The sequence below is a fragment of the Lepidochelys olivacea genome (assembly GCF_965140295.1).
Source record: "Lepidochelys olivacea isolate rLepOli2 genome assembly, chromosome: 6".
NCBI lineage: Eukaryota > Metazoa > Chordata > Testudines > Cheloniidae > Lepidochelys > Lepidochelys olivacea.
In genome coordinates, this window is record NC_140416.1 from 37,309,030 (window position 1) to 37,323,904 (window position 14,875).

A 14,875-nucleotide genomic window follows, 5' to 3' on the forward strand; every position below is an offset into this window, starting at 1 on the left:
TTTCTTTCAGATAATGTTACCAACTGCTATATTGCAAAATCAAGCAGAGCTCTGAAACACAAAATTGGAATCTCTAATCAGTTTTTACTAATGTTTCAACAAAGTTCTTGTAGAAAATACATTTACATTTTGTACCCTCGAAGATTGCTTATCCACTGTTAACAATGCCATTATTGAAACACATATAACCATAAAAGCGTACTTGTTATCACGGAATATTCCACTGTAGTAGATTGGGCTCCTAAAGAAATGCATAAATAAATATAAACTGTAAACAATAATGCAAATAATGTGGTGAGTAGACTTCAGAGATTGCTTTGTGAAAACTGGTTATACATAAATACGTGTGTGTATCTATAAAATAATATTTTACTTACACACACACACACACACACACACACACCCCTACCCCTTCATGAATGGGATCTATGGCAGAAACATCATAATTCTTTCCAGATTTTGTCTGGTGCTATTCCAATTCCTGATAAAGCTATGAATTCACTTTGAGTAGAAACTGGTCAATTTATACAGAAAATAACTTTTTGGACCTTCTGTCTCCTAAAAACTACCTGTCATTTAAAAAAAAAAAGAAGAAAAGACAGAGGGAGAGCAGTAATTGTCAAGAAATTTGTTTTTTAAGGATTTTGTAATATACAGGGTAAGTGTGTGTGGTGGTGATTCTGTCTAGTAGCTGGCCTCAGTGAAGGCTGAGAGCCTGCAATTAGTGGAGTTGATCCTTTTGGTTTAAATGTTAGGGGTTTCAGCTTGTGGGGTTGAAAGTCCAAGGTTATGTTTGAAAGTATATAGCCATGGTGTGACGGGTTCCCACCGGGGTGCCACTTGTAACTGGGGTACCACTGAGCCCGCCTGACCCACCAGCATTGGCTCCCTTTCACACTGTGGTGCTGTGATAAGTTACCAAGCTCTCTAAGCTTGCTTTTTCGCCAGCATACACACAGTATAGGGACGCACCCAGCTGTAGCTTCACACAGATGCTGAGATCAGCTCTGCCTGGGAAGGCTCAGCTAAGGCACCTCCCAGTTGCTAAAGCATGCACCCCTCTCTGGAGTGTAAACCCAAAATTACACTATCTTGTGCTGCACAGGGAACTGTACAGCGTAAGCTCATAAAATTCGCCCCCTCCCTCGATGTGGAGAGATATGCAACAGCTTTTTGTCCCAAGTTATAATTTCCACTCCCTGGTTTTAGACAACACAAAAACAAGTTTATTAACTACAAAAGATAGATTTTAAGTGATTGTAAGTGATAGCAAACAGATCAAAGCAGATTACCTTAATAAATAAACAAAACCTCAAACTGAGCGTAACACACTAGATAGGTAGGATATAAATTAAAAAATTCTCACCATGAGTGATAAACAGGCTGGCAGATTCTTAAGGCACAAGTTGCCTTGGCTCTCCCAGGTTTTCATACATAGGCTAAAAATCCCTTTATCCTGGGACCATTACATCCCACAGTTCAGTCCTTGCCCCTCAGGCATTTCCAGGTGTGTTGTAGGGAGAGCAAGGACCCATCATGATGTCACTGTCCCCTTTTTATAGTTTCTTCCCACTTTCTGGAAAGCTCTTTTGCTGTGACCTGGGTCAAACAGTTCCCATTGTGTAGTGCTATCTCTGAGAGGTTTCTATTATACACAGTTCCTGGGGTAATCCTTGTGCTTGTGTGCATTTCCTCAATAAGCCATTAACGTTGTTTAGCCTTTTTACTGTTGACCTGAAAGGCTGCTTGTGTGTGTTTTCAACCTCACAACGTGTTTCAGTAACACATACATAGCCAAACTTCATCACTTCACATATGACGATAGCACAGGGGTGGGCAAACTTTTTGGCCCCAGGGCCACATTGGGATTACGAAACAGTATGGAGGGCCAGGTAGGGAAGGCTGTGCCTTCACAAACAGCCTGGCCTCCACCCCCTACTCCCTTCCCCTCCCATTTCCCGCCTCCTGACTGCCCCCCTCAGAACCGCTGACCCATCCAACCCGCCCTGCTCCTTGTCCCCTGACCACCCCCTCCCGGGACCCCCTGCCCCAACCACAGCCCCGGGATCCCATCCCCTATCCAACCCCCCCCGCTCCCTGTCCCCTGACTGCCCTGACCCCTATCCACACCCCCACCCCATGACAGGACCCCCGACCCATCCATCCCCCCCCACACTTCTTGTCCCCTAACTGCCCCCCAGGACACCCCACTCCCTATCTAACCCCCCTGCACCCTGTCTCCTGACTGCCCCCCCCGAACCTCTGCCCCATCCAACCGCCCCTTCTCCCCTGACTGCCTCCTGGGACCTCCTGCCCCTTATCCAACCCCTCTCTCCCCCGGCCCCCTCACCGTTCCGGTGGCAGGACAGGCTTATTGGAAAGCCTGGCGAGGGGGGACAACAGGGAAGGGGCTAGGGACTAGCCTCCCTGGCCAGGAGCTCAGGGACCAGGCAGGACGGTCCCGCTGGCCGTAGTTTGCCCACCTCTGCAATAGCACATACAATCCAACGAGATATTGCTGTCTACCAGATCAAGACTTTTAGAATGATACCTGACAAGGCATGCTTTGTACGAAACATATCCTAATTACATGACAGGGGTGAATACTGGGGTGCCAGGGTATCACACATGGGTTTGCTACACCTTAAATTTTACAGTACTAGATGACTCTATCTTATTGATTAATTATACACTGCCACCAAAACCCATTCAGAATGGAGTGTGTCTTCTTGACATCCCTTCTGTGTCTCCTTCTTTTATCTAGTTACTTATATGACCTTCCTCACCACAGTATCTAGGCACCTTGCAACCATTAATATATTAATGGATTTTATCCTCCAAGATCATTGAGAGGTAGAGAAATATTATCCCTATTCTACAGATGGGGAACTGAGGGTAGATTAAGTGACTTGTTTAAAGTCACAAGTGAAGTCTGTGGTTGAGCGGGGAATCAAACCCATGTCTGAGTCCCAGGCCAGTGCCTGTCTTTCCTCTATTAATATTCCTTGAAGGCAGACCTTGTAAGATTCATTCTCACAGGATAATGTGCAGTGTAGAAGGTTTTTCTTTTATCACCAACAGTTACAAATCTATCCCCCCACCCCAATCTGGTTTCTTGTGCAAAGAAAATGCATAAACTTTATCTTTAAAGCTTACTGACAAAAGAAAAATATGTACAAAAAATTTACTGAAACATGTTATAATGGTATAAACACTTTTGCATTGATATTGAACTGCACCCACAGAAGGGGGTTGCACCAATTGAATGGAATCAGTATAAAAACCCATTTAATTAGATCTGCCTCAGATTCTTTCTCTGTAAAACTTGCTGCCTCTGAGCGAAAGGCAAAATTTCAACTACTCACTTAATGTTTTAGTCTTAGCACTTGCCCACCTCCCCATTCCAGAACTCCTCCACCAAAAGTATACTTGAATGAAAATATTATAGCCAATATTGTGCACTTATAGGAAAGTAGGTCCAAATTCTGCTCTCGCTTATATTTGGGTAAATCTGGAGTAACTGCACTGGTTTCAAAGAAGTTGCCTTCCATTTACACTAGTGTAATTTGGCCCATTTTGAATAAATACACTGACATATATTTAAGACTCCAATGAAAAAAAACAAAGCAAACCAGAACCAAGCCAGCTCAGACTTGTTTTATGTTTGCTGTGCTTTAAATCTAAAGTTAAAGTGCAATTTGAGTTTTTAATTTTAAAGAAAAAATGGTTTCATACCGAGCTGTCTTTCCGTTCCTCCATGTCCAAAGCTTTATCTTGCATTATGGTCAGCCTTTCAGTTCTTCTTGTTAGTACCGAAATGTAAGTAATGGCGAAAAACTGAGCAAGGAAAGGGCAAAGGTAGGTGCAGTTTGATCTTCAACTCCTTTGTTTTGTTTTTGTCATATTGGAAATATTGTTTGAGTGTCCCTCAAACCTGGAGGCTTTAGCTCTAACTGAGGATGCCCTAATGAGCCCTGGGAAAGAATAAATCACAAACAAACTTTTTGCGACGCAGTTTAGAGCAGTGTTTCTCAAACTGGAGTCTGCGGACCCCTGGGGGTCCATGAGGGCACTCCACGGGGTCTGCGGGCCATGTTGATTAATTCCTTCCCCTCCCTCCCTTAACTCCTCCTCCTCCCTCCCAGCACCTCCTGCACACCAGAGAACAGCTGTTCAGCGATGTGCAGGAGCTGCTGGGAGGGAGGGGGAGAGAGGAGGCGGGAAGAGGTGGGGCAGAGGTGGAAATGGGGGTGGGGTCTGAGGCTGAGTGGGGGGCTTAGAGGGTCTGTGAAAATTTTAAAATCAAAATGGGGGTCCTTGGGTTGCTAAAGCTTGAGAACCGCTGGTTGAGAGAATCCACTGAGTGTTTAGTGTTTTCCTAATCGGATACTTGTTCTGATGCTTATTGAAGTCAATATGTATCTCCATTGACTTCAGTGGGTGTTTAATTAGGCCCTGCTGAAGCCCAAGAAAAATGGAAGAGAGAGACATTCTGGATCCTCTCCATATCTCACTCCCCTTCCTTCTACACTCAATTTCAACACACTGTTTTGTGTCAGTTTGCTGGATTGGCTGACCCCCATATGTGCATTGGTTGACGTTTTTCCTTATTCTAATCAAAAATATGTTTTAATTAATGTTTTTTAAAAAATGGCTTTAATCTACAAACTGGCTTCTAATGGTTAAATTGCATAATAATTCTGACCAAACAAATCTGAATGCAAGTGAGCAACTCTGGCTCCAGCAGAAGAAGGTTGCTGATAAGGTAGTCTGAAAAAGGCATCAGAGTTCTCAGGCGAGTAGATCATTTTGTAAAACAAAAATAAAGGTCCTTTTGTTTTCAAAGTGGAGGCCTTCAAGCCTGTTACAATGTTCTATTCAAATGTCTAATTAAATATCTTCTGCGTTTATATTGCAATTAGGAGACAATCATCCTGACACTGCATTCTGTTCCATTGACATCCAGTCTCTTAAATCTGTCAAATGGCTGAATCTCTTGAAAATAAGTGGTTTCCTAGAAGTAGGCATTTCTGCGGAAGTTCTTGTGGTCAAAGTATAAGGAACCATTTTAAACACTTGTGGCAAATGTAATAATTTACATAAATATATTAAACTGAACAGATATGGAATAGTTTATGCCTACGTTTAAGAGTCAATAAACTCCTTTGGGTACCTGCCACAGGAAGTTATAAAGATTTTTATACAGATGTTAAGTACAGTGAAAATTCTGATCTTTGCTACACCAGTGTAAATCTTCATTAATATAAACAAATATCAGAGGGGTAGCCGTGTTAGTCTATATCCACAAAAACAATGAGGAGTCCGGTGGTAACTTAAAGACTAAGAGATTTATTTCGGCAAAAGCTTTTGTGCATCTGAAGAAGTGGGTTTTTACCCACGAAAGCTTACATCCAAATAAATCTGTTAGTCTTTCAGGTGCCACTGGACTCCTCGTTGTTAATATAAGCAAAGTTACTCAACATTTGCAAAAGTTTTGCTGAGATCAGAATGTGACTCATCCAAGAAGCCCAAATCATAATTTTCATAATACAAAAATGATAGAGATGTATTAATTTTGTAATTTTTAAAATGAGTAAGGATAAGCTATAAAGATAAATATTTTCAAGTAGAAATTCCTATGTCCCCTTAAATCATGGACCATTTCTAACTTTCCTAATACTGTAATTGCAATGAAATATACTCTGTAAAGGGGTCAGTTCACTTTCGTAGATCACATGCAACATAAACACAGTATCTGAGCATATGCCTCCTCTGTGCCTCATAATGTACAGCCCTCATTCTAGATTCAAATGTGGCTAATAGAAACCTATTTCTCTGCTATTATTATAAATCACAGACACTGAATCTTGAAATTCAGGTGTTTGGGAACTTAATACATTTTTTAAAAATCCACCCCACTTCATTTCAAGCTCCTTTTTCTTTAATGCCTTCATTTTGGGTCTTTGTTGTACACCTCACCCTTCCAAAGCAGAAAAAAAAAAGTTCCATGCAGTTTACTGTGTATAAAACTTTCATATGAAGTATTTAAAAAACAGTGTCCTTCTGCTCTGTATACACATTAAAGGGCTCCATTCTGGCAGTGTAAAAGGGCCTTATAGTGGGTGTAAGTATAATGTATGTATTTTATGCCTTCTAGCATGCCAGAGTGGTATAAAAAGGCCTTAGTGTAAATGAGAATCAGGCCTTAAAAATCCAGTGTCAGTAAGATTGTTAGCCCTTCTGTGCTGGTCAAAATTTTAATTCACCCCACTATTACGCAGTGTGCTATATTCCAATTTGTTTCCACTCTCCTCTCCTGAAATGGCTGCATTTCTATTACGTTTGCATGCTTAGATGCTTTGTCAAGCTCTTTGTGATGAGATATTATTATTATTTTATATTTAAGGCCAGCATATCACTTTGATCCCAGGCAGGCTGAGTTCTAGGGTTTTGAGTAGAGATGTACAAAACACATAGGAAATGTTTACATAATTTTTGTATATGAGGCTCTAAAAGATTTCATAGACTTGGGTGAGGGAGATGTTTGCATGTGAAATACTGCTTTTCATGGTGCTTAAGGGAAGTGAAGGAATAGGCATTTTGGGGGAGAAATGTGCTTTATTCCAGGATCAAATGTTGCCAATTCTTTAACACACTTACCCCAGATAAAAATTTACCAGTCTGAACGTTTTGGGTTTGATTTTTTTCCCTTCAAATCCAGTTTTCAGCAGTTTGTAAATCTTTCACCTGTGTAAATTACTTCCTTGTGAAAATTATAGAAGGGGTTGGAATATGGTCTTCAGGGGAAAAGACACATTGCTGTTTTTATTGTCAAATATTAGAATAATGTCAAATGTTAGAATAAATGTTCATGCAACTTGGGTTCAGATTGTGTAATCTTATTTTTTACCGCTTTTTAGAACAAACTGATTCAAGATTAAATTGAACTAAGGTACATGAATTGTGCTAAATCCCCAGCTGGTATAAATCTGCATAGCTCCATTGACTTCAAGCTATATCAATTTGAATCAGCTGAGAATCTGGCCCATTAACTCTTAAAAAATGTGAAAAGAAGCCCTAGCCTTTTAGTATAACACATTTTATAAACGAAGAGACTCATTAAACATGAAGCTGACATGCTTCCGAATTCAGCAATACCTTGCTAATGAAACCTTTGCCCTCTTAAGGTGAGAAACCGTACCAATGCGACTTTAAGGACTGTGAGCGAAGGTTCTCTCGTTCAGACCAACTCAAACGACACCAAAGACGACACACAGGTTTGTTGGCTATAACTCTCCTCTCTAACGTTCTTCTTAGCAGGAAGATTCATCCTTAGTTAGACTCCAGGGATGATGATTTTTTACTAGCATTTCAGAATCACAAATTTATGCCTCAGTAATTGAGCTTTTGGATTCTGCAAACTTGTATCAAAACTCTCCAAATGAAACATTCTGCTCTCTGGGGTGATGTGCATGGGGTGGGAAATATTCTCTCTTTTGAACAAGGAATGATTAAACAAAATAAAACCATCTACTAGTAATCTGATAAAAGTAATAATTTAAAAACAATTAATGCAGTTAATACTGCAGTAATGCTTATGATTTAAATATGTAAGGGAAAACCTGCACTCACCCATGAGTGAGGCTCAAAAGGCAATGGAACTACCATGAGTTTGCTGTGCAGAAAGGAGAAGCAGATGATGAAGTGTACACCACACCCACTGCATTCTACAGAGCACGGCTCTGCATCCAGACCCCAATCCTGCACTTAGGCATGTGCATGGGCTTAAATCCTATTGACTTTAAGCATGTAGCTACACTGGCCACAAACTCTGCACTGGAAACATGTAGCACTCCTTGGCTACAGGGTGGAGAATGTTGTAGCAATTATGAATGGCTCTGTGGCCTGATTCTGGATTGTGGAATATTACAAGGTTCCTTATGCAAAGTCTGTTTGCTCAGTTTTTATCCTAAGGAAGACAGTTTGGCCCTTAAGAGGTAATAGGAGAATTATGATGGACTTCAGCTGTGTGAAACTTTCCATAATGAAACCTGAAACGATGGGAATCTTTCGGTTTAAACATGAAAACTAGCAGTTCATGTAAACTTTCTTTGGGTTTTGCAAACCTTAAATCAGAATCCCCAGTGGTGGCTCTTTTGGGGTGAGGAGGGACATTTTTGAGACTGTTACGTGGCATCACTTAATTTTCCCCCCTAATATATACATTTTTGACGATCCCATGGTAGGTCTTCTGGGTTGAACAAATCCTTAAGAACCCATGTACAATATATATTGTTTAATAAAACTTGTCAGGTGGATTTTTTTTCAATCTGGTTTTACCAAATTGAATCCAAATACACCAAGCTTGAGGTGGAATGCCAGGGGTACCAAACCACAGGAACCAAAAAAATAACTTTGCGGAGCTTTTCTTGATCATGACTTTTTGAATCCTATGATTAGTGCTTGCTTACACTGGCTGCAGCTGGGATGTTTTATACCTGAAAGTGTTAACTGGTCTGTAGGAGAAAGATAGGGTTATGAAAGGTTAAGTTGTACAGCAGCCTGATTAATGATCTTTGAGACACGTAGGCGGGCAGCTGGGGAGGAGTAGTTACAGGAATTATTAAAAAAAATGCCAGTATTTTGATAATTCAGAAATAATTGATCTCCCTGACCCTTCCCAAAAGTTGTTGGAGTACGGGAATAGATTTGTTTTATCTATTTAGGTGTGAAACCCTTCCAGTGTAAAACCTGTCAGAGAAAGTTCTCCAGATCTGATCATCTGAAGACTCATACCAGGACTCATACAGGTAAAACAAGTGCGTAAACTTTTCTTCACATTTATATTTCATTATTTATTTAAACTAAATAAATTTTATTATGATTTAAATGTTTAGCGAGAGTCTTCGAACCTGGGTTAACATTTTCAAAAGTGCCCAAGTGACTTAGGAGCCTGAGTCCCATTGACTTTCAGTGAGACTTGGCTCCTAGATGCTCAAATCACTTATCAAAATAGGACTTAGGCTCCTGTGTTACTTAGATGCTTCTGAAAATGTTACTCCTGGTTACTTCATGCTTTTAGGACATGTCAGTTTGGCATCATGTATTTTGTCAGCTTTTGTGAAATGGCTTTAGTGATCTCAGCCCACAAAGATCCACTGTGCATAAACTATCATCCCCACAACAGCTCACAAAGAGGCCATTTAATGCCAGCCTCAGCAGAGGGGCTGTGTAAAGGATCTTCTCATCTCTACTCATGGCCCCTCTAGGTCAGGGTTGAGGCCTAATGTAAGGTATCTTGGGGAAGCTGGCATCACTGTAATCTCTCCTGAGGATAAAGACAGCACCTTTTGCCAACTGTAAACAGCCACACGCACAAAATCTAAAGTAAAAACACACCAAAATGTCCAAGGAACATTTGAGGAAACATAATGATGGAATTACAATAGATCCTTTCCATAGCATTTTAACTGAAACCTCATGTTCTGGGACTAATTTAGAATTATTTTTGCACCATTCTTAGCTGAACAATTTGATCTACTAATTTACTTATAAAATCAGAATATCTTGCCAATAAACAGCTGCCTTTCTAGAGTTCAATATTATTAGATACCTCAGTGCTATTCATAATGGTCTCAAGCTTTGAGACATGCCTCCATACTGCGAGACAAGGACTTGTAAAAAGTCCTACTCTCCCAGCTAAGATAAGGAATTTTTCTCTTCCCTTCCCTCCCACAAAATTTTCATATTTAAGATGTAAAACATAATTTACATAAATCAGAACTATTCGCCTGTGGAATACTGGCACTTTCCAGGCTGCATCCAAAAGAAAGCATAAGACAATGTGCTGTGTATTTCATTGTCTACACTTTTATGGTCTGCAAATGGTAAAGGGTACAGTTTTAACCTCTGGTGTATGCCCACAGTTACAGTGTGACCTTGGCCTGAAATAGGGTGCATCTTCTCTAGGAAAAAAGGTGTGGTCATAGTTAACATGACTTAATATGAGGTAAATTCCTAGTGAAGGCAAGCCAGTGTGTAGTTTTCACATAAATTAGTAAATTGCGTTAAAGGTCATGGGGGAGTATAGGTTTTACCTCAACCTGTTAACATGTGACAACTACAAACTGCCTATTTTCACTAGGATTTTACCTCATGTTAGCTAACTCTAGTTATGAAAACACATTTTACCCCCTAGTGAAGACAAGGCACAAGCTCTGTTCTGTGCCTGAGTGAGAGGACTAACACGACTCAAGCAAAGACTAGAGCCTGGGGCTTTACCATCTTATAGCCACAATGTGAGCTGGACCTGTGTCTTCACTGCCAAAAAAAGGTGTGTTTTTACAACAAGATAGATAACTCAAGATGTCTCCACGGGGATCAACGGAGCTAAGGTGCACAGATAGTTTATTCCTTCATGTAGCTAGCTGAGGTCAGTACTATAGCACCCCACTTGGAGTTGAAATTGACTAGCTACATCAAGGCAGAAATTACAGTGCCTTGTCTCCCCAGGGATTTTAGAGTGAGTTAGTCATCTGACTCTAAAAGGCACAACTGTTTTGGCAGGGAAGACAGCCTGTAATACTTCCATAGGGGAGTAAGGAAGTGTCCCCTTTCTTCCTGTATTTCCCCACATGGCTGCTAGTCCTCCTCCTGAGCAGGCAGGCAGGAGTGGGCAGAGCTTTGACTGTCTCCCCAGTGTGCAGGATAGCGTAGCTGATCCAGCATGGAAGGAAAAGTAATCTGCACCCAGTATAGACTTGTAGCAAGGCGAGAAGCAGATTTTTCTCTGGGGCAGCATAATTACATGCTACTTTTACTCAGGGGTTCTGGCAAAGCTACAGTCTAGCCCGTAATGAGTAATTCACATCAATGAGGATGATTTGGTCAGTGCTGCTGAGAACTGATGGGGTGATGTTCACTTATATAAGTGTTATGATTTTATTAGTAATTCTGACAAGTTCATCTCTGTTCTAAACCATTTGATACCTTTCTGTAATAATCAGAGCTTGTCAAAGTATTTGTTAAGCTAATGAATCAGACTTCAAAACTTTATGCATCTGTTTCACTGCTTTTTGCAAAAAAAACTTCACCACAATTCAAACTTCCCGAGTGTGAATCTGGAATTTTTGAAATGATCTGCACAGAAAGTGAGCCAAGGAGGCAGGTGGGGTAGTGTTAGTTAGGAAAGCTCATTCCAACCCCAGAGTGTATTGCATTGGGGAATGCTGGACCTCTAGCCAGCACAGATGACTTCAGGCTCCAGAAACAGACCTGTTCGTACTTAGAAAGACAAACAAACAAATAGAAAATCCAAGTTTATATCACTAATGATACAAATCTAGAAGAATAAAATTTCTGATTCCGTTCTGACCTATGCCCTGCTCTGAGCTGTTGAGGACATTCCTCCAGCACTCCTGCGCTGTCAGAAATGTGACTTGCTACTGCATTTGCATGCTGTGGTAAATTGAAGAATTGCTAAAAGTGCAGAAAGGATATTTTTCTATTTGGGGTCTGTTTGATTTTTTGATTATTGATCTACTTAGGGGAGTGCTAGGAAAATATGGAGCATTCTGGGCCTCCAATAATTTCCCATTCTTTCTTCTCAGTGGAACATGTGAGGTCTGCTTCACTTGGAGAGCAGTGAGGAACTTTCTGAATCAGCTCGCCAAGCCTGAGGCTAAGCTCCATAGACCTCTTCTTACCCAGCTCCATAAGTCTTCACTGTGCATTGATGGCTTGATAGAGCCTATTGAAGTCATTGGAAATGACTAACTTCCTTGGGCATTGGATCAGGCTTTAAAGAATAACCACTGGTGTGCCAGGCCCATGTGCTTCCTTCAGGAATGTGCTCTTGCAAATGTTCAGCTTAATCTTAAAAGAGCATCTTTAAAACATAGGTTGAGTGAGAAATGCTCTCATTTAGGGCCTGGTCTTGCAAAGCACTGAGCATTGAAGTGAATGGGAGTTGAGGGCATTCAGTGCCTTAAAGAGCTGAGCCCATAATTAGTTTCCTATTCAAAGGAGTTATAAAGAAACAAAATAAATGGTAAATGTTTCAGTCCATCTCTATGCCAGTTAAACAATGGGGTGTTTTTGTTAACAGGTGAAAAACCATTCAGCTGTAGATGGCCCAGCTGTCAAAAAAAATTTGCCAGATCCGATGAATTAGTCCGTCATCACAACATGCACCAGAGGAACATGACTAAACTTCAGTTGGCCCTTTAGACAATTCAAACAAATGAATAAACCAGATGGGACATTATGAACTACTGCAAACTTTTCCAACATCCTTGACCACCTCTTTAGGAAAGCTACGGCTGTCTTCACTACCCAGCTGAGACAAGTTAACTAAACCGTAGGATTCTGGTCAGTTTTGTCATCCATTTGGCCTTTAAAAAAAATTTCCCATTCAATGTTAAGTAGTTTTATTTTGTTACATTGTTATGGAATTACAAATACTGTTACAGTTAAAATATCACTATGAACTATAGTTACTTTTGATTTTTTTTCTAAAAAGCTTTCAATTTTTATTTCTTCTTGAACTTTTCCAGGTGCAAATTCATTGCACCTTATTCAGTTAAACTGTGTGTAGGGCATGTGTGCATGTCTGCTAAGGTAAGCTTTGTGCTTACTGCAAATGTGCATATTGTTAGATTTCCAAATTCTAATACAACCACACACTCAAAAAAAACACCTGAGACATTTTTGGTAAGCTTTGTACTTCTACTGCCTGAGGGCAATTTTTTAAAATGTAAGGTCTGATTTGAATTTCAAAAATCAACTTAAAAAAACCCCAGTTTCTAGAGCAGTTAAAGCTAGATGAAGCAATACCACTTTGTGCAGAAAATGAGAATCTTACAATTAAGTTAACTTGCTTTTAACATTATAGCATTGATCCCACAAAATTGTATTTTCTCTGTTTAAATCATTTTTTTTGTACTGGTTTAAATTTATTCCATCATGAGATGCACAGATCTCCTTCTTACCCCAAACGGATTCCAGTCATTGTAGACATTTGGGATTTGTTTACAATGTAAACCACACTGGTTATGTGGTTAGCAAGCTGTATAAACTTAAAACTGAACTTAAATGGGGCTGGTCCAGGATCTCCATTGACAGATTACTCTTAAGATAAGTAACTTAAAAAGACTCTTCGTCAAGTATATGTGAAAAGAGACATTAGTGTGAGGAAATATATTGTTTCAGGGTTTTGGAAGGAGGGGTTTATTATTTCCTATTAATTGCTTGAAATTGTGTGTGTGTATATATAAATATATCTGATAATGTATTGCTCTTAGACAACTAAAATTAGAAAGTGTATAAATATTAGATGCATCACTGTTCTGATGTTGTTGCTGTTACAAATTATTGATAACACTAAGAATGTAACCTGCATTTTTCACCAAGCTTTCAATTAAAGCCCCTTCAAAGAGAAAAAAACGAGAGTCCAACAGCTGTCTTGTTTCATGGCTGGTATTAGATTTCACATGCCATGTCCAATAGTTCCCATTTTTTGTATATAAAGGTACCACCAGCATTGATGACCACTGGTTAACCTGTCCAGGTCTTGACCACAATTTATCCATCTCACTGGGGAATTGTACTGGCAACAGAAAACAGTATCAGGTTTCATATTATGTTATAAAACAGTTGCTTCAATCTTTTTTTTCTTACAATAGTTTGTGTTGGTCTAACCCACTAAAAGACAATTTGAGTGAAAACACTACAGCTTAGTAAAAAATGTTTGAAACAGAAAATATTGACCTATAGAATCACATGTTGTAGTTCGCATGAATACCTTTTTAGCTTCGGAGGTCATAGGCTGGATACCAAGTAAGACTTAAATTACAACTGTGGTGCATTAAATCAGTTGAGCAGGTTTAAAAAACACTCATTCTTTTCTAGAAGGTGAAGTGTGAAAATGAGGATAAAAATAACGGTTCCTTTGTCATCCTGAGTGATTTTTATTTTGTAAATAAATACAACCTGATTTGGTGCCCTCAGGCTCAGATTTTGACCTTGCAAAATTATTGTATCCTAATTCCCTTTTCATTAACTATTTTTAAATCGTTCCAAGATTTTTTCTTTCTCTGTAATGCAACACAAAGGCACTCCAGCTATGATAGGTTAAGCTTTTGGCAGCTGCATCCTCAAGAAAACTTAACAGTTAATTCTTTAAGTTCTCTTTTTCACATGGATATTGCATCATTGTTAATTACTGTTGGGATACTGTGACTCATTTATATCAGTCAGTTTTTATCTTTTGCTGCAAAAAGACAGCATCTCTCTGGAGAAACCCATAACATGTGTGGCAAACATCAAATATTTGGAGCGAATGGTGGGTGTGAAACTATGCAGTATTAAACAAATAAAACAGCCCCACCTTGTCCTCTGGCAACATTTAGCTTTAGAAAGAATGTTCTCTGATTTACCAGTAGCGTTCTCTGACTACAAAAATCTGCACCCAAAAGAGAGATCTGCCAGATGTGTTTACACTATAAACAAAAAAATCCAACCTCAAGTTATGCCTGCATTAGTCAAACATAAATAAAACTATGTACCTGAAATGTAACCAAAACTACAGGACAACATGGCCCAGACTTTCAGTGTCCAGCAAATAGGGGTGTCCACAGCTTTCCTCCTGTAGTGAATTGCAGGGCAAATAATAATAGAAGGATACACAACTGCACAAGCCAAAAATGAAGGCTGGGTTGCTGGGGGTGGGGGTGGGGGTGGGGGCTGAACATCTGTTCCTTTGTGTTTTGACTCCAGCCACTTTTTCTACAACAGTGCCCCCTGGTACAGTAACCTATGATGTTCACCATACCTGCAACATTCAGACTGCTATGAGAACAGTGTTTACATTTTTTTA

General features: G+C 39.8%; 1 protein-coding gene across 5 annotated transcripts in view; it reads left to right on the forward strand.

Moving 5' to 3' along the window:
* Window positions 1-13,914, forward strand: part of WT1 (WT1 transcription factor) — a 48,826-nt gene extending 34,912 nt beyond the window's left edge. The window contains exons 7-9 of one of the 5 annotated variants that reach the window (XM_084630888.1): window positions 7,188-7,277; window positions 8,727-8,810; window positions 11,610-12,077. In XM_084630888.1, coding sequence (XP_084487014.1) covers window positions 7,188-7,277; window positions 8,727-8,810; window positions 11,610-11,647 — 212 coding nt within the window. In that variant the 3' untranslated portion in view covers window positions 11,648-12,077. Of the gene's footprint in view, window positions 1-7,187; window positions 7,278-8,726; window positions 8,820-11,609; window positions 12,078-12,106 lie in introns of those variants that run through there. The other 4 variants (XM_084630886.1, XM_084630887.1, XM_084630885.1 and 1 more) reach the window with 4 other exon arrangements.
* The last annotated feature ends 961 nt before the right edge of the window (window positions 13,915-14,875 follow it).